This window comes from Lissotriton helveticus, chromosome 11, assembly GCF_964261635.1.
Source record: "Lissotriton helveticus chromosome 11, aLisHel1.1, whole genome shotgun sequence".
NCBI classification, from domain to species: domain Eukaryota; kingdom Metazoa; phylum Chordata; class Amphibia; order Caudata; family Salamandridae; genus Lissotriton; species Lissotriton helveticus.
Genome location: NC_136072.1, coordinates 61,450,312 through 61,475,328, shown reverse-complemented (window position 1 = coordinate 61,475,328; position 25,017 = coordinate 61,450,312). Strand labels below are relative to the sequence as shown.

The 25,017-nt window shown below is 41.8% G+C and overlaps 1 protein-coding gene across 2 annotated transcripts in view; it reads left to right on the top strand.

The window, feature by feature from the left end:
• LOC144792938 (cytochrome P450 2J4-like) overlaps positions 1 to 24,369 on the top strand; it is a 50,215-nt gene extending 25,846 nt beyond the window's left edge. For both annotated transcript variants that reach the window (XM_078668144.1, XM_078668143.1), the window contains 4 exons: positions 7,231 to 7,372; positions 11,815 to 12,002; positions 15,869 to 16,010; positions 24,014 to 24,369. In XM_078668144.1, the coding sequence (XP_078524270.1) occupies positions 7,231 to 7,372; positions 11,815 to 12,002; positions 15,869 to 16,010; positions 24,014 to 24,192 (651 nt within the window). In that variant the 3' untranslated portion in view covers positions 24,193 to 24,369. The remainder of the gene's footprint in view (positions 1 to 7,230; positions 7,373 to 11,814; positions 12,003 to 15,868; positions 16,011 to 24,013) is intronic.
• The last annotated feature ends 648 nt before the right edge of the window (positions 24,370 to 25,017 follow it).

The following is a 25,017-nucleotide window of genomic DNA, read 5'->3' as shown; positions in this document are numbered from 1 at the left end:
AGACACCTATAACCTATACTAATTAAAGATTCATTCTTAAGTGAATAAAAACAATCCCAGATGTCAGAGTCCGATATTTCACGTATTTTCATCTTGCAAATAAGAAAATCATAAATTTGCATATATTTGAACCTCATTGATTCTGTTACTTTATAGAGGATTTTAAGTGTCTCAAAGCTCAAAAAAAGTCGATGTCATATAAATCCCCCAGTGTCTTTATGTCATGTGCAAGCCATATATTTGCCGTATCGTCATAAAGATCCCTAGAAGCCCAGGATTACTCCATAACAAAAGCTTGGGGTGAAAAAAGAGGCTTTGCAAAAAGCCAGAATGTTAAACCAGATCTTAACCATATCCCTGGCGGTCTTGAATTTAATCCTTTTAAAATAATTGAGGTCATTAACTCTTAACAAAAACATATTAGAATCCGACTTTAACATAAAAATATGAAAATAAAGTTGGTTGTCCGTATTTAGTAGACACCGTAAACAACCTTAGATTTAATTTGTATCCGGAAACATCTCCGAATCTACTAGCCTCAGTAGTTATTCCATGTAGAGCCTTTACGAAATCAGTGGAATAAATGGCAATATCATCGGCATATGCCGTTATTTTCAATGAATGAGGGCCCGAACTAAAAGGAATGATACGAGATTGTAATTGCAACGCATGAAGGAATGGTTCCATCGAAAGGGCAAACAAAAGGGGTGACAAGGGACACCCCTGACGGGTGCCCCGAGATATAGAAAAAGAGGCCGATGTCAAACCCGCGTAGCTGATTCTCGCGGTAGGGTTATCATATAGGGATCGGGTCCATCTTATGAATTTACCACTAAAACCAATGGTAGTCATTACCGACCAGAGATAATCCCACCCCACTCGGTCGAAAGCCTTCTCAGCGTCCAGTAGGATCATACCGTGTGGGGTGGAATCTATCTCTGCTATGTCAAAGGCAGTTATGTCCATAATAATATGAGCTGTAGTATCCCTACCTATTACGATCCCATGCTGCTGTGGGTTAACTATTTTTGGTATAAATGGAGCCAGTCGAGTGGCCAGCACTTTTGCAAATACCTTGGCATCTGTGTTTATAAGTGAAATGGGTCGGTATGACCCACATTCATCGGCCGGCTTGCCCTTTTTCAGAAAAAAGACCAGTTTAACAGTGTTCCAGGAACTCGGGGCTTTCCCATTGTCGCCAATAAAGCTAATGACCTGATGGAAAAGGGGTAAGAGCTCATCGATACAGACTTTAAAAACCTCTTCAGGTAGAGTATCTTCCCCGGCCCCTATTCCCGATGGTAGGGAAAAAATAGCTTGCCGGATCTCTAACAGACTAATATGCTCAGACAATTGATCGAGCCCGGGGAAATCTTGCTTTTCTAAGATATTACAATCCAGATAATCCTGAATACTAGCCGAGGTGGGGTGGTTTTGTGGCGTGTATAGTTTCCTGTAAAACTCTACAAATTGTTCTAATATCGGTAGCGGTTGGTCATATATGATATTATTAGGGCCACTTAGACTTTTAATCAACTTTTAATCAAAGTATTGGTTCTCTCATCCGCGACTCTCATATTGAGAAATATAAAATTTGTTTAATTTTACACTACTTTGTTCCCAAAGTATTGTTTTTAAAGTGGCTTTTAAATGTCCTAGCTTTAATACTAGTTCCACCACATTAGAAGAGCGTAAGCGTAGAGCGTCGGCCAATAAAAGTTCGAGTAAAAGAATAATATTAGTCAGTGTTTTGTTAAGATTAGTTTTAATAAAATCTATAAGATGTGACTTTAGCTGGGAAATAAACACTGTGTTTGTAAATAAATGCCTAGGGAAAGAAAACATCCTAGTACCTGTATGGATTTGTGCTATATTGAACAAAAGCAAAATAGGATTGTGATCTGAGGTGACTCGTGGGCATAGCTCGATAGAACTAGTATTCACAACATTATCAGATGCCCAGGCCATATCAATGCGAGATCAGAGTTTGTGAGGTGCAGAATAATAAGTATAGCCGGCCACATTAGGATGAATACTGCGCCAGACATCTTTGATATTATGGATGCGTCCTATTTCTAAGATAGCGTCACGAGATCTGCGCATTCGTTGAAAAGCGCCGAGCCGGGTGGTGTCAAGCTGATAATCCATTATACAATTAAAATCACCCATAATGACAAGTTCTCCTTCTCACTCCAAAAGTTCCATATTCAATTGATCAAAAACAAAAGAATCATCAAAGTTTGAGCCGTAAACCACACAGAAAACAAATTTACATTTTTCAATTGATAATTGCACAATAGCCCATCGTCCGCTTTTATCACAAACTGTTTTACAAATTTCTACTCTGAGACGTCTATCTTTAAGAATGGCAACCCCCCTAATTGAAGCATTGAAAGTTGAGCAAATAATAACCCCATAGCCAAGTTGTCCCAATAACTTTCTGTCCCTATAAACAATATGGGTCTCAGATAAAAAAATAAAAAGTGGGTCATACAGTACTAACTCTTCTCGGACCAGGCGTCTTTTATTCTTATTATTAAGACCTGCAACATTCCAAGCCAGACATCTTAGCCGAACATTAAAAAAAATTCATATAAATCTTAGCATTCTGCAGAAATGAAACAAGTGAACCTCTCCCAACTACTTCCACCAGATCTCCTTCTCGAGTTGCTTTTTCCAAAAGAAAACCCCCCACCCACCCACCAAGTAACCCACCCCCTCCCCCTGCTCCCTCACCTCGCTCGAGAGGGAGCACCCCTCAATATTCTGCTGCCGCTGAATTGGCAGCTACCCTAAGGAGCAGCATGAGGCTCAACCTACTACCTTACCCAGGAGTAAATAATGAAAGAGAAAAAAAGGAAAGAAAGTGTCAAAGTACGATCAATAAAGAAATGTGCATTAAGATAAAAGTAAAAATTTAGGGGTATATTATCAAGGGGTTTTATCTCCGCTTTTTTGGCTTTAAAAGCCAAGAAAGCGGAGATAAAATTATCTCCTTATTACCAAGCTGTCGCTAACACCAGTTAGCGACAGCTAATAGGAGATAGCGACCATCATGGGCCCCACTTTGCATGTCAGTGATATTTATCACTAATGATATGCAAAGTGGGCGTGCCAAGATGTTAGCGACTGGAAACAGTCGCTAACATCGCTATCTCCTATTACCAACTTTTGGAGATATTTGCGGTAAGGGCGAATATCTCCAAAAGCTAACACCTGCCCTGAGCAGTTCTTAGCCATGTTATCCAATGGGAGGTGGATAACATGGCTAAGAGCATTTGCTCGATAATGCATGAATATCGCTGACTTTTCAGCGATATTCATGCATTGCGGGCGTTTTTTATCGCATTTGCGATAAACCTTGCTAATAGCAAGGTTTATCTGCGATAAAAATCGCCGATGTGCGGCGATAATTTTTGTCTCTAAACAAGTTAGAGACAAAAATTATCGCTAGTTGCTGATAATATACCCCTTAGTTAGAAATCTAAGCTTTCCTTCTTTCTAAATTAAGCGAGTGTAGATAGTGCACTCTTGGCCTCCCTTTCATCGGTAAAAAAGTAAGTACGTCCTCCCTTAATAACTTTTAGATGGGCAGGCTCCTGTAGAAACACTTGCCCACTAAGAGATTTAAACGGGTCAATAAGCTTGCGTAGCTTCCACTGTCTGTCCATAGTGGCCTTACTGAGGTCAGACCGTACAAAAAAAGACAGATTTTCAGTAATAACAGGAGAGTTAGGCATTGCTTTAAATGATACTGCCTGTCTCAATAAAAAATTCCCGAAATAAATAAGAAAGGTACGGGGAAATTTGCTTTCCTTGTTCCTCTGAACAAGTGGAAACCTATGAACTCTCTGGAGTTGGGAGTCCCAGTCCCAATCAACTAGATCCGGGAATGCATTCTGAACTAGATTTACAACAAATGCCCTAGGATCTGCTCCCTCAGTTCCCTCAGGGATCCCAAAAAGTCTCAGATTTAATAGTCTTTGACGGTTTTCTAAATCTTCAACTTTTAGCTGTAAGGACGTAATCTGGGCATCGTGTTGGGTCACAACAGCATCTGTACGGACTCACCCTTTTTCTATATTAACCACCCGGTGTTGTAGATCCTCCATTTCCTGTGATATCCCCTCATCTTAAGAGTAATCTCTTGTAGGGAATTCTGCAGCTTGCTATTATCGTCTCACAACTGCAAAAAGTGTTCTTGTGCTTCCTGCCGATGGATGGTTAAAGTTTGTAAGATAATATCAAGAGATGAACTGAGAATCTCTTGTTCTCCTGGTATGGTTGGCCCAGAAACAGTAATTGGAGAATAAGATATCACAGGAGCTAATGAGGCAGGGGGGGTTAATGAACTTGAACTGGAGGGGGGGTTAGTATCATTTGGAATTGCCTGGCTTAAAGATGTCTTCTCGGTAGAAGGGGTCAAAACAGAGCATATAGCTACAGGAGCAATTTCAGGGGATACTACCGATGATGTGATATTTGCAGAAGGCAAATGTGGTATGCTATTGATGGATGAAAGGTCGTCTGGTGAAGTAGAAGAGTCTCGAGTAGAATCATAATCTGATGGACTAGTGCCGGAAAGTCTCAAAGTCATATTTTTCACCAGCCCTTTTGCCTGTATCCGTTTCCTAGGAGGACTTTTCTCCACGAGAAGAAACTTCCTAGTAGGAGGGGCGGTGATTAAAGATGGTGCGTTTACTAAACCAAGAGCTTTTCCTTTCTTATTCTTGTTTTTTGACTTCAGTTTAGCTTTGTCTCTTCTGTCAATCAGATATTTAGCAGTATCTAGGGGGGAGCCAGTATCCGCTAGATCCTCATATTCCTCATTGGAAACATCTTCACCAGCCACTTCTTCCGCCACCACTTGTGAGAAATCAATAAATGTATCAGCTGCCTCAGTACTTGAAATTGGTGTCTTATCAAATATCCCCGTTGTAGGAGAAACACACCTCTCAGAATGATCAGAGGCCGGAATCAGGGTACATTCAACTCCTGGATTTAAAAACTCCGGAAAATTGTCTCAGGCCTGGGCCTTTCCCTTGACCCTGTATTTTGACTTTTACCTTTCTCAGGGGCACGTGGTTCGGGCAGCGCTGGCTCAGCTGCCTGATAGATTTTGGAGCTGCTGTCTGAGCCCGATACCAGATCACCAGTGTCAACCAGGGGAGCGGCTTGCTCAATATGTATCGCTATATTATTGAGCCCAACATCTGCCACTGCAGCTATATTAGCAATGACATCAACCTCAGCTTCCTCCCCTCCTTTGTTGCTTTTAAGGGTCCCGCTTTTAACAACGGAAGAAGTCCCCGACACAACAAGCACGGGTGGCCGAAGCACTTGCTTACCCGATGACGCTAAGGCATCTCCCCCTGGAGATGAAGTCAGCACGTTCACTGCGGCCGCCGTTTGTGAAGGAGCAACGGAGATTGGCGCGATAGCATTCATCGCGGGAGCCGCCGCCGTCGTCATTACCGCCACCTCCGCAGTGGCATTTTTGTTTGCGCATGTTGCTCTTGGCACATTTTTGGGAGCCATAAGTGACCAAGGGCCCCACACTGAGCCCTCCTCAGCGGACGTCGACAACAAACCCAGTCTCGGCCAAAGACCGGACCAGCCGAGCGCCGACCCGCTAACCAACCGAGGGATAGTATGCCGGGCGATCAGCAGAGGAATCCAAAACAGCCGCTGCATCCGTCATCCGTCACCAAGATCCTGGGAAGCAACGAGGCGGGTGAAGCCGTCGCAGGTAATTCCAATTCAATTGAAGAGTTTTACTTTTTCCGTCCCTGCTGTAGCTCGTGGTTCTCCGGTCAGGTCAGGTCAGAAGAGAAGCAGTCGAGTTAATTGGGATAATCAATTCGCCACTCACCATTCGTTCCTATCACCTTGAAGCATCGAAAAAAACCGCATCTCTTTAGCCCAGATTCGCTACGATTTTGTTGAGTGAGGTAAGTGAGGAGCCTCCAACTAGCTGCTGCTCCGCGGCGTCCTCAGTCCGCCATCTTGCCTTCAGTCTGTATCGCAGCCTTGTGTTTTTATTGTTACACTTTTTAGTATGCAGTCTCATGGTCTTCTTGATGCAGGTGTGCTGAAAACCTCTAGGTGAACTAGTTTGTAAGAAAAGTGAGGATGTAGGGCATGATGGCTTTGTAAAGAATGCAGCCAGTTTTAACCCTACAAAAATATCAGCAAAGTACAATGTTGCATTGGGAGATTGACTACAAATTGTAAAGTATTTTTTTTTTAAAACCTGACAAGATCTATTCCACAGTAGCATTGTGGTATGCAAACCAAGTCTTTATGGGGGGACTTTTGCCTGCTTTATATTATCACCTGTAATATTGTGAAAGGGAACATGTGCTCTTCTGGCCTAACTGCAGCTGCTTGCATTCTTGGACAATATGTGCTCCAAATCCTCACACGCCTATCTTGGAACATTTATTTTCCCAGTTTCATGATTGCTTGTAATGCCCCACCATGACAAGCAGTATCCCACCTCAGTGTACTGTGTATTTAAAGCCCTTCTATACCCTACAAGCAAATGGAATGGCAAATTCTATGGTGCGCAAAAATATGAGCAGTTATACAAGATTCCCGTTCTCTGAACCGACATCTAGTCACAACCTAAGAGACACAGCGGTAACACCGTAAAATGACCCCTTCCCTCCACAACAAAAATCCAACACCATCGCTGGCAAGTAGATATTCTGTTGATAAATGGCTTCATTTGCTTCAAAGCTTGAACTCTGTTCTGCTGCCCACCTATGGTCTCAGGTTCAATTTCCACCAGGTCCATTCAGCTTTTTATTCTTCTGAGGTCGAAACAATGAGTACCATTGAGTTTTGTAACAATAAACATCTGTTTTTCAGCGTCAAGATACCTTTCTGAGTGAATGTGTGCTTTACAAATACATGTTACCTTTTATACAGATCACCATGATATATACAATCATAAATAAATACATGGATAAACCACTAAGGTCCATGTTTCAATCGCAAATTTGCATACGCCAGGTTCTGCTTTTGCTTCAATTCTGGAGTGGCTTCCATGTGTGAAGGATTACAGCGGTGCTTTATAGTGTTAAGGTTGGGGGTTGTATCTTTTCTACAGTGCATTTGAGGGGATATTTTGGATCCTCATCTTGTTTCTAGCCATATCCTCAAAGTTGCTTGATACTTCTGCTTTTTCAATGGCCTGGCTTTGTTGACCCTCCTTATCCATTCTAGGCATCTGACAAAATGACCTCTGCGCTTAACGAAGAAAACTTGATACACCTTTCGATGGACATTTTCATGGCTGGAATAGAGACCACCACAACGACGCTGCTGTGGTCAATTATCCACATGTTAAATCATCCACACATCCAAGGTGAGAGATGGGCAGCATTTCTCTTTTGAAAGTACACAGAACCCCTGTGAGTCAATATATTTAGCTGTTAGCTGTATGTATTTCATGGCCCCATCACAAAGAGCTTTGAGTTAGGGGCGGCCTTACGCATGTGCAGGCTGTGCACCTGCACAGGGCCGCCAAACCCCAGGGGCCGCCATGCCAATATATATCCTTAATATAATAATCTTCTGTGGATGGATACATATTTGCGTGGCGGCCCCTGGCAGGGATTTGGCGGCCTCCGGCTCTGTTCCACTTCCAAACACCCGGGACCCCCTCTTCTCGGGCCCCCTACCTACGCTTCCTGCCCAGGGCTGCCATGAGCCTAGAGCCGCTCCTGTTCGAGTAAGTATAAAGAAGCATTGGAATTGGCTCCAGTAAAATCTAACAATATCAAAGGTCCTAATAAAGCTTCTCGCAGCCTCATTATTTTATCTTAAATATCAGAGGGGATCTTTTGAATCCCCTACTCTCACAATGGCCAGAGTAGGATCCTTGGTAGTATCCACTCTGGTTTTCCTTTGAGAACCAGAGCCACATCTTCCAGCAGGGAACTTGAGATGAGATGCTAGACCATGATTCCACAACTCTGTTCACAACAACATATGGAAATGAGAACATCATTTTATAACACTCATATCAACACCATAGGCAAATGAGAACATGATTTTAGGACACTGATTCTAACACCATGCAGAAATGAGACCATGCTTCCACAACACAAACTATAACACCGGATGGAACTGAGACCACGATTTCCAAACACTATTTATATCATTGTATGAGAGGGAGACCATGTTCCTGTAACACTATTCAGAACACTGTACGGAGACAAGGCAATGATTCTGCAACACTAATTATACACTGCACAAAAATTAGACCATGATTCCACAACGTTATACAAAACATTGTGTTAAAATGAGAAGATGATTCCGCAACGCTGTTCATAACATCGTAGGAAAATAAGACCATGATTCTACAACACTATTCAAAACACCATACAGAAACCATTGTTCTATGACACTAATTATATGAGGGATAAAGTACCCCCTCCCGTACATTATAAGGATATTGCTAGTCACCGAGGAGTTCCATAACCATATGAAGGAACAAAGTCAAAGTCTGAGTCTCTTTATAAGGTTAAGGAAATCCAAAGTGACTTGCAATATCCTTATCATGGATGCCAGGAGATACTTTATCCCAAATAATACATGGTCACACCATCACCTTTCCCAAAAACCACTTAAAACCTTGGTGGGTAGCTCTTTCATGTGAAAAAGGGAGCATGTTTGCAAACATGAAGAATAAAAATAAAACCTCCAGTGCAAAAGTAAACACATCAGAGCCTGTTAGGTATTTGTTGTAAAGGGATGTTAGAAATGTTAAAAAAAAAAAAAAAAAAGCTGCCCTGGCTCGGAATGTGTAGTAACATGCAGAAACATTCTAGTTTTTTTCTAAGGAGTGCAGAAAATAAACATGTTCTCTCTGCTTGTCATTGCAAGCTAAAAGTGCAAAAGAAAGAAATGCAACATCCTGTCTTCGTTGCTTTAAACAGCTACTTAGTTATGTTCCGTGACTTGACCTGCCTTTCACCTCCGATGCTAGCTCTGGCAGTAGGTATTGTGTCGTCAGATCTCGACTGTAATAACTTATAATAGTTGAGCTCTGACATCTTTGTTTTGTAATCCGTGATTTGGTGCATCACAAGTCGTCGATTATAAAGAAATCAGAGACTGACATTTATACAGGGATGATAGAATCCCATGTATTACAACTCCATACAGCCATGAGACCATGATTTAAACATAAATATAGCATACATAAATGGGTCATAGTCACCCCTTGAGCAGCAAATTGTTTGACAAAAGCAGGCAGGCACCAACATTCTCAACAATGCACTTCGTACAAGACCACTCTTCCCAGTTCCTTTGCATCCGTACCCAGAAAAAAATCAAAGATTTCTGGTCTCCCAAACCTGTGGAATTTGATTTGGCACATTGATTACAGCCAATGGTGTTCGAGAATGTGTATTGCAGATGGTAGCTTCTTGTCTACATTGTTTGGGGTGATATTGTATTATGTAGATATAGCAATGTCTGTCTGAACAAATGGCAGACATATGGGTTTGTTCCTGCCATTTCTCTGGGGAGATATTTTGTTTGGTGGTAGTCTGGAAGACAGAAAATCTGTATTTCACATCCTGCAGCTCATTGTGTTCGCCCAGCACGTGGCTTTATTACGGCAAAACGTAACCTATTGCCGGGATGCATAGAAAGGAGTAAATTAAGTCAATGCTCACAAGAGGCTGTCTGTTCTCCCACACAGCTCTCTCGCCCTCCCTTCTTTACTTCAGTATGCAGAGGTTCTGGCTTCATCTTGATTCCATAACACTATTCATAATATCATTTAGAAATGAGACCATGATTCAATAACACTCTTCATGACACAGTACAGAAATGAGACCTTGATCCCATAACACTCTTCATGACATAGTACAGAAATGAGGCCGTGATTCCCTAACACTCTTCATGACTCAGTACGGAAATGAGACCGTGATTCTATAACAATCTTCATGACACAGTACAGAAATGAGACCTTGATCCCATAACACTCTTCATGGCACAGTATGGAAATGAGACCGTGAGTTCATAAAACTCTTCATGACACAGTATGGAAATGAGACCTTGATTACATATCACTTTTTAAGACACAATATAGATGAGACCGTGATTGCATAAAACTCTTCATGACACAACAGAAATGAGACCTTGATTCCATGACACTCTTCATGGCACAGTACGGACACGAGGCCGTGATTCCCTAACACTCTTCATGACCCAGTACGGAAATGAGACAGTGCTTCCATAACACTCTTCATGACACAGTATGGAAATGAGACCTTGATTCCATATCACTTTTCATGACATAATACAGATGAGACCATGATTCCATAACACTCTTTATGACACAGTACAGACACAAGGCCATGATTCCATAATACTCTTCATGACACAGTAGACATGAGGCCGTGATCCCATAACATTCTTCATGACACAGTACAGAAATGAGGCTGTGATCCCGTAACACTCTACATGATACAATACAGACACGAGGCCATGATTCCATAACATTCTTCATGACACAACAGAAATGAGGATGTGATCCCATAACACTCTTAATGACACAGTACAGACACAAGGCCATGATTCCATAATACTCTTCGTGACACAGTACAGACACAAGACCTTGATTCCATAACACTCTTCATGACACAGTACAGACACGAGACCTTGATTCCATAACACTCTTCATGACACAGTACGGAAATGAGGCTGTGATTCCATAACACTCTTCATGACTCAGTTCAGAAATGAGACCGTGATTCCATAACACTTTTCATGCCACAATACAGATGAGACCGTGATTCTATAACACTCTTCATGACACAGTACACACGAGGCCATGATTCCATAACACTCTTCATGACACAACAGAAATGAGGTTGTGATCCCATAACACTCTTTATCACAGTACAGACACAAGGCCATGATTCCATAACACTCTTTATGACACAGTACAGACACGAGACCTTGATTCCATAACACTCTTCATGACACAGTTCAGATAAAAGGCCATGATTCCATAACACTCTTCATGACACAGTACAGACACAAGACCTTGATTCCATAACACTCTTCATGACTCAGTACGGAAATGAGACCATGATTCCATAACACTTTTCATGCCACAATACAGATGAGACTGTGGTTCTATAACACTCTTTATGACACAGTACACACTAAGCCATGATTCCATAACACTCTTCATGACACAGTACGGAAATGAGGCTGTGATTCCATAACACTCTTCATGACCCAGTACGGAAATGAGACCTTGATTCTATAACACTCTTCATGACACAGTATGGAAGTGAGACCGTGATTCCATAACACTTTTCATGACACAATACAGATGAGAGCATGATTCCATAACACTCTTTATGACACAGTACAGATGAGGCTGTGATCCCGTAACACTCTTCATGACACAGTACACACGAGGCCATGATTCCATAACACTCTTCATGACACAGTACAGATGAGACCGTGATTCTATAACACTCTTCATGACACAGTACAGATGAGGCTGTGATCCCGTAACACTCTTCATGACACAATACAGATGAGACCGTGATTCCATAACACTCTTCATGACACAATACAGATGAGGCGTGATTCCCTAACACTCTTCATGGAACACTATGGGAATGAGGCAGTGATCCCATAACACTAATAATAACACTGTACGGAAATGACCCTGGTCCAGTAGATAACCTATGCCTCGGCTTAATGTGAAGGGAAATCAGGCATGCAAGCGACACACGCCATTTTCTCCTGTGATAATGGAATGTGTTTCCCCAGTGAAAGTTCAGCAGGAGCTGGATGCTGTTGTTGGACCAATGCATGTCATCGAGTACGAGGATCGGAAGAGGCTGCCCTACACCAATGCTGTGGTTCATGAGATCCACCGCTTCAGCAATGTTGTTTCTGTCGGCATCGTGAGGCAGGTGATAAAGGAAACAGAGCTGCAGGGGTTCCATGTGAAGAAGGTACAGACTCTTCCCCAATGTTCCACACTCTGTGCATTAGCAGAAGTATGGGTCATGATACTGAGCAGGTGGAATTTATTATTGATATATTTGTATATAAGTGTGTATGGAGCTTTGTGCAGTGCTCAAATGGAACCTTCCAGACATTTCACAGTCATCAAAACAATAATACATTGCAGGATATTTAGGCCAACTTAACCGTGTTCTTTAAATATTTTCCGCATGTGGCCCAAACAAAAATCAAATACCTCTTCTCAGTCAAGTGTTGAAGAATGAGGCAGTGAGTAGGCCCTTTTAGTTAAAATTGAACTCTGCCATTAGATCATACTACAAAGTCATTAGAATTCTGTTAGATTTACTTTCCAACACTTCATATCCCACCAAGAGTTCAGGGAAGTACTTACATGATGATGTGGTGTAGTTCATATATTCTACCCTGACTACACCTTCCCACACAGACCAAAGGTATTTTTCCAACCAGCGATAAAGAATGTGTTCCCTCAGTGCCTACAAACATTGTGACAGGCATTGTTCACACTTATTTGCAGCTATTCTAGTCCTTTACAGCCCTCCCAGCCTGTGTCATCACAAATTAATTAAATCACGAGGACTGCAAAATTAAAAGGACAATTGGCTCAATATGACTTTATACACCACAGGGACATATTTGTAACTGAGCATCCCCCTTGCATATTCAACAGTATTTTATGTCATTTAGGAATGCTTTTGCTAATTTTGCTGTCAGCTCTATGCACACATGCAGAGATCCTACAACATTCTAGTAATCAGTTTAAAATACACCCTTCAGGCCATGCCAATCTCGCTGAGGTCAACCCAGTCCCACTGTAGCAGGGATACACATGAGGTGTGGGGGCATACTACTTCACGAGACTGTCTTGGATATCATCAATGTATGTCTCCTCACATGGTACTTCCTGGTGGAACGCCCACCACAACACCCACTGCACGCCCCGTTCACGCTAAATGTAGCATGAAAAGGGCCTTATTCTCAATGCAGCGTTAAGCCACTTAACCTGGCTTAAAGCCACGTTAAGTGGGTCAATGCTGCCTTGAGAATATGGCGATTACCCTATCGACACGGGAACATCAGAAAAAGTGACATTCCCTTGGCGATAGGGGCTTGAGAATATGCCCCAGAGTTTAAATATCTCTCTCACTCACTCAGACGCACACATACATTTCCACATCTTCAGGCAACATTCTGCCCAAGTGACCGTAGTTATTGTTGTGCACACATGAATGCAAAATCTCCACGTGTTTTCATTTGTGCTGTGCTGTCTACTGGGTCTCTTCCCTGCACCAGCTCTGGCCTGAGCCGAAGCGCAATAAGAGCAGGAACATAACAACTTGGTATTTGAGAAGCCACCACCCTCGATGATGTTCTTGCAAGCCATTTTTCGGTGCTGTGCGTCCAAATTATTTTTCCACTAACCAGAGACGAGACAATTGTTACTTTCTTAATCTCTCCTTCACCATTATAACTTAAACATATATACAGAGAAGTGTGGCTCAATGGTTAGAGCGGCAGACCCTGATGCAGAGGTCTAGCCTGGGACCAGGGTTCAATTCCCGCCTCGGCGGGTCTTGGGCTTAATTTCTTTGGACCTGATCATTCTCACCTCGGTGCCTATTCTAATTCATGAGTCCAACTCTGGGCAATAGCTTGCTTAATCTCCACAACGGCCCCAACAACGCTAGGATGCCTAGCTTCACCTTGGGGGTGCCCAGGAGTGGGCACTTCACAGGGAAAAGCCAGGAAGGGTTCCACAGTGGTATGCGTACAAGCGCCGAGATGCCCCATGGGGTGATTTGTGCGCTATACAAGTACTACTACATTTACATTTATTTTTCATTGGACTTGATACCACTTTGTTGCCATTTTTCAGTGCTAATTGGTCGCAGAGAACAAGATTGACGTTCTACATCCAAAAGTAAAACCAGCCTGAACCAGTGCAGTGCCTGACACGCTTCAGCACACAGCCCCAGGGAAGCAGGCTCTGTGAACCAAGTAACGTGGGAGGAAGGGTTTATGGCCACATCCTATCGGGCATAATTCCGGTGTTTCGGTACTTGTAGGAGAAAATTAAAGTGAGCAAAGATGTCTATTTTATATTTATTGTAAGACTGTGAGCGACTGCCAACTCCTGTATCCAGCTCGGACGGCGCGCACCAAGCAAGTAACGTGGCAGGAGGGATGAGGGATAGGACAGGAACACCAGGCACAAGGGGGAGGGGCTGCAATGCATCATGGCTCTACATGAACCAGGCGCAACATACAACGAAAAGCAGAACAATGCATAATTAAACTCCGGGGGGAAGAAAATGGGATGGGTAAAAACAGCAAGAATCCTGTTAAAGAGGCTTGGAGTGTTGTGGAGATGAGGGAGCGCAGTAGCGGCTGGCTGCCAAAGTTGTGTTCCATTTTGAAGGGAGTGTCTCTGGTACCAGTATGAACCCGAAAAGGAACATAACCGAGCAAAATAATAGTGCGCCGACAAATGCTTATATTAAGAACAAGGTAAGCGTATATGTAACAGGGGCATTCCCCTTGTGAGCATACCACACAACGAAATGACTGAAAAATATGACTAAGTGACTAGTAAAAAATACACATTCACAAGAGGCACTATAAAAAAAACAATTAAAAGCAACTGGCAGCAATGGGTGTGCACTTACCCCACAGAGAAGATAACAGCATGTCTCAAAAAGACAGTGCATGCACTGCATAGGCAAGACCTAAAAATAATTCTAGCACCTCCAGGACACTCTTACAGCTGTGGATGGCCTGAACTTGTCAAACTGTCATACTGGTAGGAGTGTGATGCTTAGTACAGAGCAATTATAATGGCAACTGACAGCAATGGCAGGTCCCACTGGGAAAGCAAGCTGCAGTGGCCCATGAGCAATACTTTGGCTCAGGCACTTCTTTATTTACAAATTAAGTACTAGTTTCCACTTCTGGACCTTTTGGGATTTGTTAAGGATCTTCCGGCATGTACTAGATTATGGGTGGCATTGGTGCTCCCTTTGACCAAAAGGTAGTTAGCCTAGTGTTGGAGTAAATGTCCATTGTCAAATGGATAAGAGACCTAGTATATATACTGCAACAATGCAGCAGGCACTTCCCTTTGCAATGACATATAGGGTCCTCTCTGAAGATACCTACTGGAAGATGGCAGTATTGACTCATTATAGCCAAAAGAAAGAACAATGTAATGGTTTTGTCAAAGACATAGAGTCTCTAACACACTGGACAATGCAGATGGGGCAGTGGCTGCCCTGTGGGGGTCAGGGGAAGGTGCTTAGGATTGTTGGGGATTGATGGAAAGATATCCATAAAAGCTGGGGGACAGAAAAGCTATAGGTAAGATTTAGGTGGGAATAAATATGGCTGTACCTCTGTTATTGATAATGGGGGCCTCTAAATATGTTAATACATAAATAATGCTTCTGATCTGTTGCGCGACGTGCAATGTACTGCAATTAACAGCCTCCGGATATTTAGGCAGCCAACATCTGACCATGCATTATAGACCAATATTAGATTATTTGAAAGTTTTAAGATAAAGTTATTAACAACATATTTTCTGAATTTCCTATCGACATCTACATCTAGTGGAAAGAATTGAACATTTTTTAGGGTCAGTTACTTTTTTCTCCAGTTGCATTTCATTTTTGAAGACTGAATTCTTTAATTGACCCTGAATAAAATTAACTCTTCCTCTTTTAATTATTAGCCAGCCCACCTACTAGAATAAAACACACCACACCTCTGTCTCATCATCTGGCTTCCTTCGGATGAAAATAAGATATGACATGATTGTAATCTGTTTGTACCCTTACAGGGCACTGTAATCCTGCCAAATATCTCCTCTGTCCTGTATGATCCTGAATGCTGGGAGACCCCGCGACAGTTCAACCCAAGCCACTTTTTGGACAAAGAAGGGAATTTCATTGCTAAGGAGGCCTTTTTAGCCTTCTCCGCAGGTAAGGAGGCTTCATTTGCTTCAGTTTGTGGTGTACTCTGTGGGCCACACTGTATTGCTTTGCCCTCCCAAAGAATAGAAAATACAGCACTCCCACATGGAGGCACAAACACGGCGAAGCAATAAAAACAGCTGGAAAGGGATTTCACTCCTATAAAAGGAGATACATAAAAAAAACTGTTCTCAGAATAAGACGTGGAGTTTAATTTGTGCAACACTCTCTAACAAAAGGCTTTCCCGGATGTCCAAGGAACAACACTCAAATGTATATATCTGTGCAAGCAATAATATCACACTTCAAAGATAGCATATGCAACTGTTAAATTCATGGAATAAATTACATGGAATGAAATACAAGCAGATAATAATATGGACGTCCACTGCAAGAAATCAGAAAGATATATACACTAAATACATCAGATGATTATAACCACTGGGGACTTGAATGTGCACACAGACACACTTACACATTACAATTAAAACACCTCAGATGATTATAACCACTGTAGATTTGAATGTGCAAAGAGACACACTCACACATCACAAAGTCAATAATAAAAAATAAAGCACCTCACTGGCTGCAAACACTGCATCTTAGCCCACTCCAGACTGGGGGATTCACATGGGTTAAGAGTCTCAGCAAGCCGGGTTCTTCTACACTGAAGTAGATGCATCCGCTATTCAAGAACAAAATTCCGGTTTACAATTAAAAAAACCTGAGTTTTATAATCTCAAAGCACTAGAGGTTTCTGAGCGGACGTCCTCAGCTTCCAAGGAAACATACTGGAGATGACCACTCTCCATGCAAGCATTCCATAGGCAAAAGAGTTCTCACATATACTTCTGTGCTCTCACATGTTCCTGCTAGTTATCTTAACAAAGCTTGAGAAAGTAAAAAACAATCTCCAAAACTACAGAAAACAACCTTGCACGTGAATAGCCTAAACAACTTGAGTAATCTGGGGGCCTGCCTGTGCTCAAATCTCAAGCTAGACAGAGTCAGAATTCAAGATGGCATGAGGGCATGTCAAAGTCAATAGTCAGAACTTCATAATACTTCCCAATGCACATTTGTGCACCACTGCCTATAGCAGTTCACACTTCATCTCCCAATGTACAACATAATGCACATTTAAACACCACTGCATTTAGCACTACACTTCAGTACTGAGAAGCACATTTCTCACCTTTCTCTCTCTCATGCTTTCAAACGCACATCCTACACATTCTGTTCCTGGCAAGGCTATTCTACCATGTGGAAGCCCTCCCCCTCTAAAACTACAAGGAGACACGAAATAAATCTTCAAAGAAATAAGTGCATATGCAGAAAAAAATGATGTTGTACATTCAAGAAAACACCTAAAGTCAATTAAAATAATGGTAGTCAAAGGTCATCACCTTGTCCCAATACATGGGAGTGCGCCTGGCACTACATACACATAGATAAAAGTGGAAAGCAGGTGGAAAAAATCGTCACAATGAGGCACACTTACATTAAATGGTGATATTATGTTATGTTAGACAACACTTGTATCGCGCACAGCTACTCCAGAAAGTGTCCCGGCTCATGCCCAGAAGAGATTAGAAGAGGAGAAAGCTATATAAAAAGCAAGGTCTTCAGTCTCTTTCTGAAAAATCTTAGGGTCAATCAGACCACGCAACTCCACATGGAGTTGGTTCCAGACTACAGCACCCAGATGTGAAAGGGGGCTGCCACTGATCCTCAACTTACGAAACCTGGGGATGCATTCCATAAGCTTGGTAGATGAGCGTAACTGCCTAGCCGGAGCATAAAACCTGGATCTTGTTCTCGGATAGGATGGGCCATGTCCATATAGAGCGGCGTGAACAGTGACCAGAGATTTAAACCTCACCCTCTCTTTCACTGGCAACCAATGGAGGCCATGGTGGTGTTACCCAACGCTTTTCCACTTAGAGAGGTTCAGTAGTAATCTAGCCGCAGCATTCTGAAGGACCAGGAGTTTCTTCAAAAGGTAACCAGGCAGACCAACATACAGCATGTTGGCTTAATCAATGCGGGATGTGATCAAGGGCTGGGTGACAGTTTTCGTTGCTGTAATTGAGAGCAGCAGTAGGATTTTTTTTCAGTGCCTTCAGAATTTCAAAGCATATTCCAGATCATTTTTTGATCTGAGGGCCAAAGCACAATTTTTCATCGAACCAGATGCCCAAGTTCTCAGTAGGCACCCCATGGGGTGAAGGCAGGGGAGACTCATCACGCCAAAAGGCAAGCCAATACGGTGAAGGGAAGTAACCAAATAAGAGGTTCTCTGTCTTGTCCTTATTACACTTCAGTTGGGCTAGTTATAGCCACTGAAAGATTGCGGTCAGGCACGTTTCAGCATAGGTACAACTGGACTCACTTTTATTCCAGGAGAAAAGGAGCTGAGTTTCATCAGCATAGAAGATGACTTTGGCTCCAAGTTTATCTGCTAGCTGGATGAGGGTGGGTACATACATATTAAAGACTAGGTGGCTCAATACAGAGCATTAGAGGGGATATGTTTACAAAATTTATCAGTTAGATGTGGTCTGTGGGCTGGGACCGGAGGCTCTGTGGACGTGCATCTGACAAAAGGATCTATGCTTGAACCCCATGGTCAAAGGCTCACATCCAGGTGGGTGCACTTAGCATTTTCTCCTTTTAAGTTCTGGCTCATCAACGAAGAATTGTTACCAATTCCTTAAAATATACACAGGGTTGCCTCTGCTTAAAGGAATATTAACCTCTCACCTCATACTATTAGTGAGTGACCAGATTTTGAAAACCAAAAACAAGGAGAAAATAGGACTGCAATTTTGCATCAACAGAGGGGCTAAAGAGGCTTAACTGACAGCAATCAGACATAATAGAAAATGAGTCACTAAGAGTACTCAAGTATGAATGTTACATACTATCATCTGTGTTTGCTAAATTGCTTTGCTTGAGTCTACTAACTAATTGTGTACTGTAACAAAGTTCAGTCAAACCTCTTTGAAAACCAGTACGTGTGGTAAATTTACTAAAATTTGCCACGACATGTAGTGAACAACTTGGCATGTGCCAGTAAATCTAGGATGCCTGGTCATTCTATCCTATTGGCTGTTCAGTGTATCATTCTGCCATCCCGAAAGGGATTCTATTGGAATGCGTGAGGAACTATTTTGCATCTGAAAAGTAGATTTTGTCATCATGCTGCTTAGTCACCTTCAATTGGTGTAAGCAATTGGGTTATTGGTTGAGGGGTGTGGAAACTTCAGGATATCACCTTTTTTTTGAGAGAGAGTTCAAACGGATGCCTGCCTTGGTCCAGAACCCAAGGAGGCACCTCTTGGGGATCAGCCACTCATGTTAGTAGAGGCAGCATGGTTCAAGCAAGTCCAGTTGCAGGTATAGGCAGGTCCAGCTGCAGTATGCCAGCTGAGCAGGTGCAAGAAGGCCTCTGAAGCATGATAGTGCCCCTGTAGCTCACATAGGAGGTCAGCCAACAGACTCTTGGAGTCGCACTGGGTAGCCGGGGATGAAAGAAAGCAGGTCCAGTCTTCCTTCTCAGACAGCAAGGCAGTCCTTCAAGCAGCAGGGCAGTTCTTTGGCACCAAGATAGTCCTTTTTCTGAATCTTTCACAATTCCAGGAGTGTTCCAAAGAGTGGCTCTGTTGTCAAACTCCATTGTGGATGCCGAATGCAAATCCCTTAAAAGTGTAAATGAGGCTGGGTACTGCTCTTCCCTCAGCCACCATAACAGGATAGCCCATGATGTCCACACATAAGCCTCCTTTGTGTCACAGTCTGGAAGGAATACACAAACCCCAACAGCAGAACCATTTACAGTCATGTGAACCAGGGCACTGGCAAAGGGCACAATTAGTTGAGACAATAAAATGCCAAATTTCTAAAAGTACAATTGTCAGAGTTGTGATTTAAAATCCAATTTCACTGTTAAAGAGAATTTTAGATTACCATTTGTTTGGGTATAAACAGTATATCATTTTCTGCTCCCAATCCAAAGGTAGCACTTATCAAATGTAATAAGGTAACCCTTTGTTAATGTGTGTGAATGATAGGACGTATAACAGTGAAAACGAGTTTAGGAGTTTTTCACTGCCAGAACATGTAAACCTTGTACGCACACTTCCTACTTTTTTAATACAATGCACAGTATCCTTTGAGTCCTTACGGCCTACCTGAGGTGTGACTTATAATTATTACCAATTAAGTTTTAGGCCTATCAAAAGGTTTATTTTGCCAGGTCAAAATGGCAGTTAAGAACTGCACTACAGACTGCAGTGGCTATTGATACATGTAGTATGCTAGGGACTTACAAGTAAAATTTGCCAATTAACTGTAGGCCAATTTTACCATGTTTGAAGGAGAGAGCATAGGAGCTTTTGCCCTGGTTAGCAGTGGTAAAGTGACAAGGGGGCATATTAGCAGTTTCCTGCCGCTAAAACGGCGATAATGTTAACGAGGTTCCTTGCTAATATGCCCCTCGATTCCTAAAACTCAACAAAAACGGTTTCAGCAAAGGAATGGAGCAAAGATAATAAGTTTGTGGTAGTACCACACAAAGGATTTCGGGTCTAGCAATTGGTTATCTCCTATATGCATTCTACATAGAAAGCAGTCCCATTTTCTGCACTGACAAAGCAAGAGAGTTTAATTTATTGTGATCTGAGCAGTTGTGCTCGCAGCTTGTTAAAATGCCTTTTGGCATATTAAAGGCTGAACTCGATGGCCAAATCAGCCAGATTCCACCTGAGCTACCTCTGGAAACTGAAACCCTTCCTTGACGTTACCGGCCTAAAAAGCGCAGTCCAAGCGCTAGTAATCTCTAGACTGGAATACGGTTGTTCTAGTCTCTCAGGCTTACCCAAGATCTCCCTTGCACCCCTAAAAGCCTGCCTTAATGCCGCCACCAGACTTCTTACAAGCTCACAAAAATGTGGTCATATCTCTCCACACCTGAAAGCTTTGAACTGGCTCCCGCTCGAGGCCAGAATCCAACTCAAACTTGCTTGCATCACACACAAAGCTCTATACTCCAACTCCCCTGCCTACCTTGCACAGAAACTTGTGGTATCCGACCGAAGCAGAAACTCCCGTACCGCCAGAGACCTTTTCCTCCAAACTGCACTGTTCAAGAAAAAAAATGTATAACCGGGCTTTCTCTGGATCCGCTCCAAGAATATGGAACTCTCTCCCGCCCGCCATCAGAAGAATCCCTTCTCTGACATGCTTCAAAAAGGAGGCCAAAACCTACCTTATGGGTAAATTCCTCTCCTAAATGCTGCCTCCTGCTGATTCTCAGTCCTTGACCAATACACAGACCTTGACCTAATACAGACTAGCGCCTCCCTTCGGAATACCGTCCTACCTCTTCAAGAAATCGGGGGCCTTATCTGGAGTTAATGATATGTAAACTGTTTTCCATACGTGTCCGCTTAACTATTGTGATTCCTTCCTATTGTACACTGCTATGTTTCCCTTGTAAAGTGCTCTGATACCCTAGGGTCAAGTCCGCTCTCTTTAAAACAATAAAATAAAGAAAGAAATAAAGAAAGAAAAAATATTTTTCTTTCATCTCATTGTTAGTCAGCTCAATAGTATTCATTTCATTGGCATTGGAAGGGCGAACACCTGAGTGAATCATTTGGGACTTGAACCTGTGACCATGAGGTCAGACAAACATCCCTGTGGTGAATGCTTTAGTCCACTGTTGTACAAGATCCAGCTCAGTATAGTTTATCCGCGAATAGGAAGCTTATCAGGACTAAACTGTAAGGATTTATTTATTGCCATTAGGTTTGTTGTTGTACATCAAGACAGTCGTGCCTTTTTACCAAGTCATATTGCATATGCTCAAGAAACATACTGTTTACTTTATTCACAGCTTATGTTGTTTACTGTCTGAAGAGTACTCCTATCCTAATCCCCAGGCAGAGTCAGTCACACATGCTCATGGGTACTGAAGTAGTCTCTGTACTAGATATCATACAGTGAAGTTACATCTATTTATACATACTCACCTTGGAACTATATAGAAAAGGAACATTATTTATTTTCCTTCAACTATTACATTGGTAGCTCATGGCACAAAGTTGCACATCCTTACAGCTGTTCCCTGTGGTAATAGAAATAGCGCAGTTATTTTATATGAGCGATATGAGCGTTTCCTATATTGGTAAGCGTGTGTGTTGCTCTCACATCATTATTTCTTGCTACCCATTGATATGGTTGGAATAACTGTCTAGACAGTCACTTCCAATATACATGGAATGTGATGAGGCACTCCCATATGTGGATAGGTATAAAGGGCAGTAAAATTGTTTTCCACTGAAGTTTGAATCACTATATGTAAATGAATAACAATTGAGTTTTAATAGAAGAATAGTTATATACCACATATCACAACACACAATTTCGTGAACACCTGCCAACATTCATATACAGCTCATTGTCATTCATAATGAGGTGTACTGTTACACTTTCATTTAATTGTATTGGTTTTTGTTGGATAAAACAACTCCTCATATTTGTAACAATCACTGACCATACAGTGTGATTGCATCTGTACACACACATTTACCCTGGAATTGTATAAGAAGGGAAAGCTATTACTTTTCTTTGCCCAGTTTACTCAGAGAGCTCCAAGCTAGTGCAAAGTGGCAAGCATTGTGTAGAGTCCAGGATTGTTGGCATTGAAAGGGTGTAGGCTCAGAGTTGATACACAAAGGCAATGAATGAATTCACCCTGAACATTGATAACTTTTTTAAAGCTTTCATTTGTAGAGCTTTCAGATCAATTGTGAAAACAATATTTAGAACAAAACTGACCGATCTGTCTGTACCAACATGTCTTAGGTTATGTCATCAAACTTACATCGAAGAGTGTATGTGTAGATTACACCCTTTGCCGTATATTAAGCAAGTTTCAGTCTTTGCCAAGTTTCTATCGAACAATTATAGGCTATATACCTACTTTCAATAAGGTTGAGTCTGTGTAACAAGTTCTATCTGCATGAATGAGAATCACACATACAAATGATTCATGGAGATTCCCAAATGATCGACTAATGCCCCAGCTCTAGCATAAACAAACTTAACAATAGAGTTGCTGAAAATACTAAGTCATCTTTCATTCAGGGCTGGTTGGGATTTTAGCAGTGGATTCACAGATTTCTACAGCCAACCCCCACCCCTCACCTAAGCAGTGGGATCATTTGTGCTTCTTGGATCGCTTTAGCATGAGGGATGTTTCATGGATGTTAGACATGTGAGGATGGAGTGTTTCTGGGGCTGTGTAGTACATTATGCAATTTCTAGTTCAGTTATTTCATTGACAGATATGGCGTTTATGATGTTAAGCATCACTGTAAGGTTGGAGTTGGGTTGAAGGGCTGAGTTGAATAGAAAATCCATAATTGTTCTAATCTTTGAATTTTTTTAGAAAGACTGCTGGGCTAGTTCTTAGATTTTTTTTCAATAGGATGCACAAACACTGCAGTTTCACAAATTTACTCTAATTGAATATATCAAAGAACTAACGACTATAGAAATTAAAGTTTTTCAATCTGTGCTACTATCTTATTATGATTCTTTGTGAAGCAATAGGTAATCAACGAAGGCGAAGAGGGAGTCTTTGGTTGAATATCCGAGTGACATATGATATTGCAAGGTAGGATGTAGGTTAGAAAGGTGGGGATAGTTGGTCTGATGTGACTGTGACTTATCACAACCTATTTAGGTTTTGGGAAACATTCTGTGGCATATCAAATCCAGCTAATGGAAATGTACTAGTTTCAAGCATTATTATAGGAGAATTTCACAGGAAAGTTGCTGGGTTGGTGCCTCATATAAAATCAATCAGATGCATACTTGAATACCACTTTACCTTTCCTCATACCTATTCTAGTGTGGCTTCAATGACTCAAATATTTATCTCACTGTTCATCATTTTAATCACAGGTCACAGCACTAACACCCTCCTTTCCATCCCACGACAGGTCATCGTGTGTGTTTGGGGGAGCAGCTGGCTAAGACTGTCGTCTTCCTCTTCTTCGCCAACCTTCTCCGGGCCTACACATTTCAGCTCCCTGAAGGCGTGAAACAAGCTAGCACGGATTACACTTTAAGGTCCACATTGAAACCCCTACCATTTAAAATATGTGCAGTGGCACGCTAGATAGTGTCACCTTATACACAATGTGTATCTATAGGATATGAAATTATGATACTAAACATGAGATAAAGTAGATCCTACGTTATTTAAGACCAAAGTATGAGGAATATTCATAATCAGAAATTGTAATCTCAATAGGGAGATGTGTGTGATTTAATTATTAGGGTCCTCTGTTTTGTGTATAAATTCAGCTAATCTTGGAAATGATTATTAAGAGTTTGAAAAAAGGAATAATGACTCAACAGGTAGTTTGTTGTAAACGCACCGATGCAATCTGATAATTTGAGTGAAATGAATTGGCCTGTATTTTCTATTCCTAATTTAGCTACTGATTCCTTAGTGATAAGAATACAAAAATCAACGAGAATGTGTGTGGCAGTTTTCATGTGTTTCTACAAGTGAATAAAGCAGATGCCATTGACCTTTGATTATTTATCTATGTATTGGTGAATTTATGTATTTATTTAATAATGTATTTATTTGTTTCACCAAACATGGGTGGGAGAATTTTGAACATTAATGAGGTACATGAGAACAGGCCATTTAACACAGGATTTCTTGTCTTGGGTGATGTACATATGTTATATTAAAAGGGTTGTATAGCAAAACTAATATCCTCATGTGTGGTTCTAGCAGTGAAAGCATAGAACTTGCACAATTACTTAGTGACCAAAGCGAGGGTGGCATTGAACTTAAAAACCAACTTGAAAATTCCAGTTTTTCAGCAATTTGTAAAACCTATGATGATCCTTCCATAAGCTTAGGGCAACTAGCAGACCATCCCAAGTATGTGTGTTCTTGTATGGGAGAACACAGCCACCCTCTATT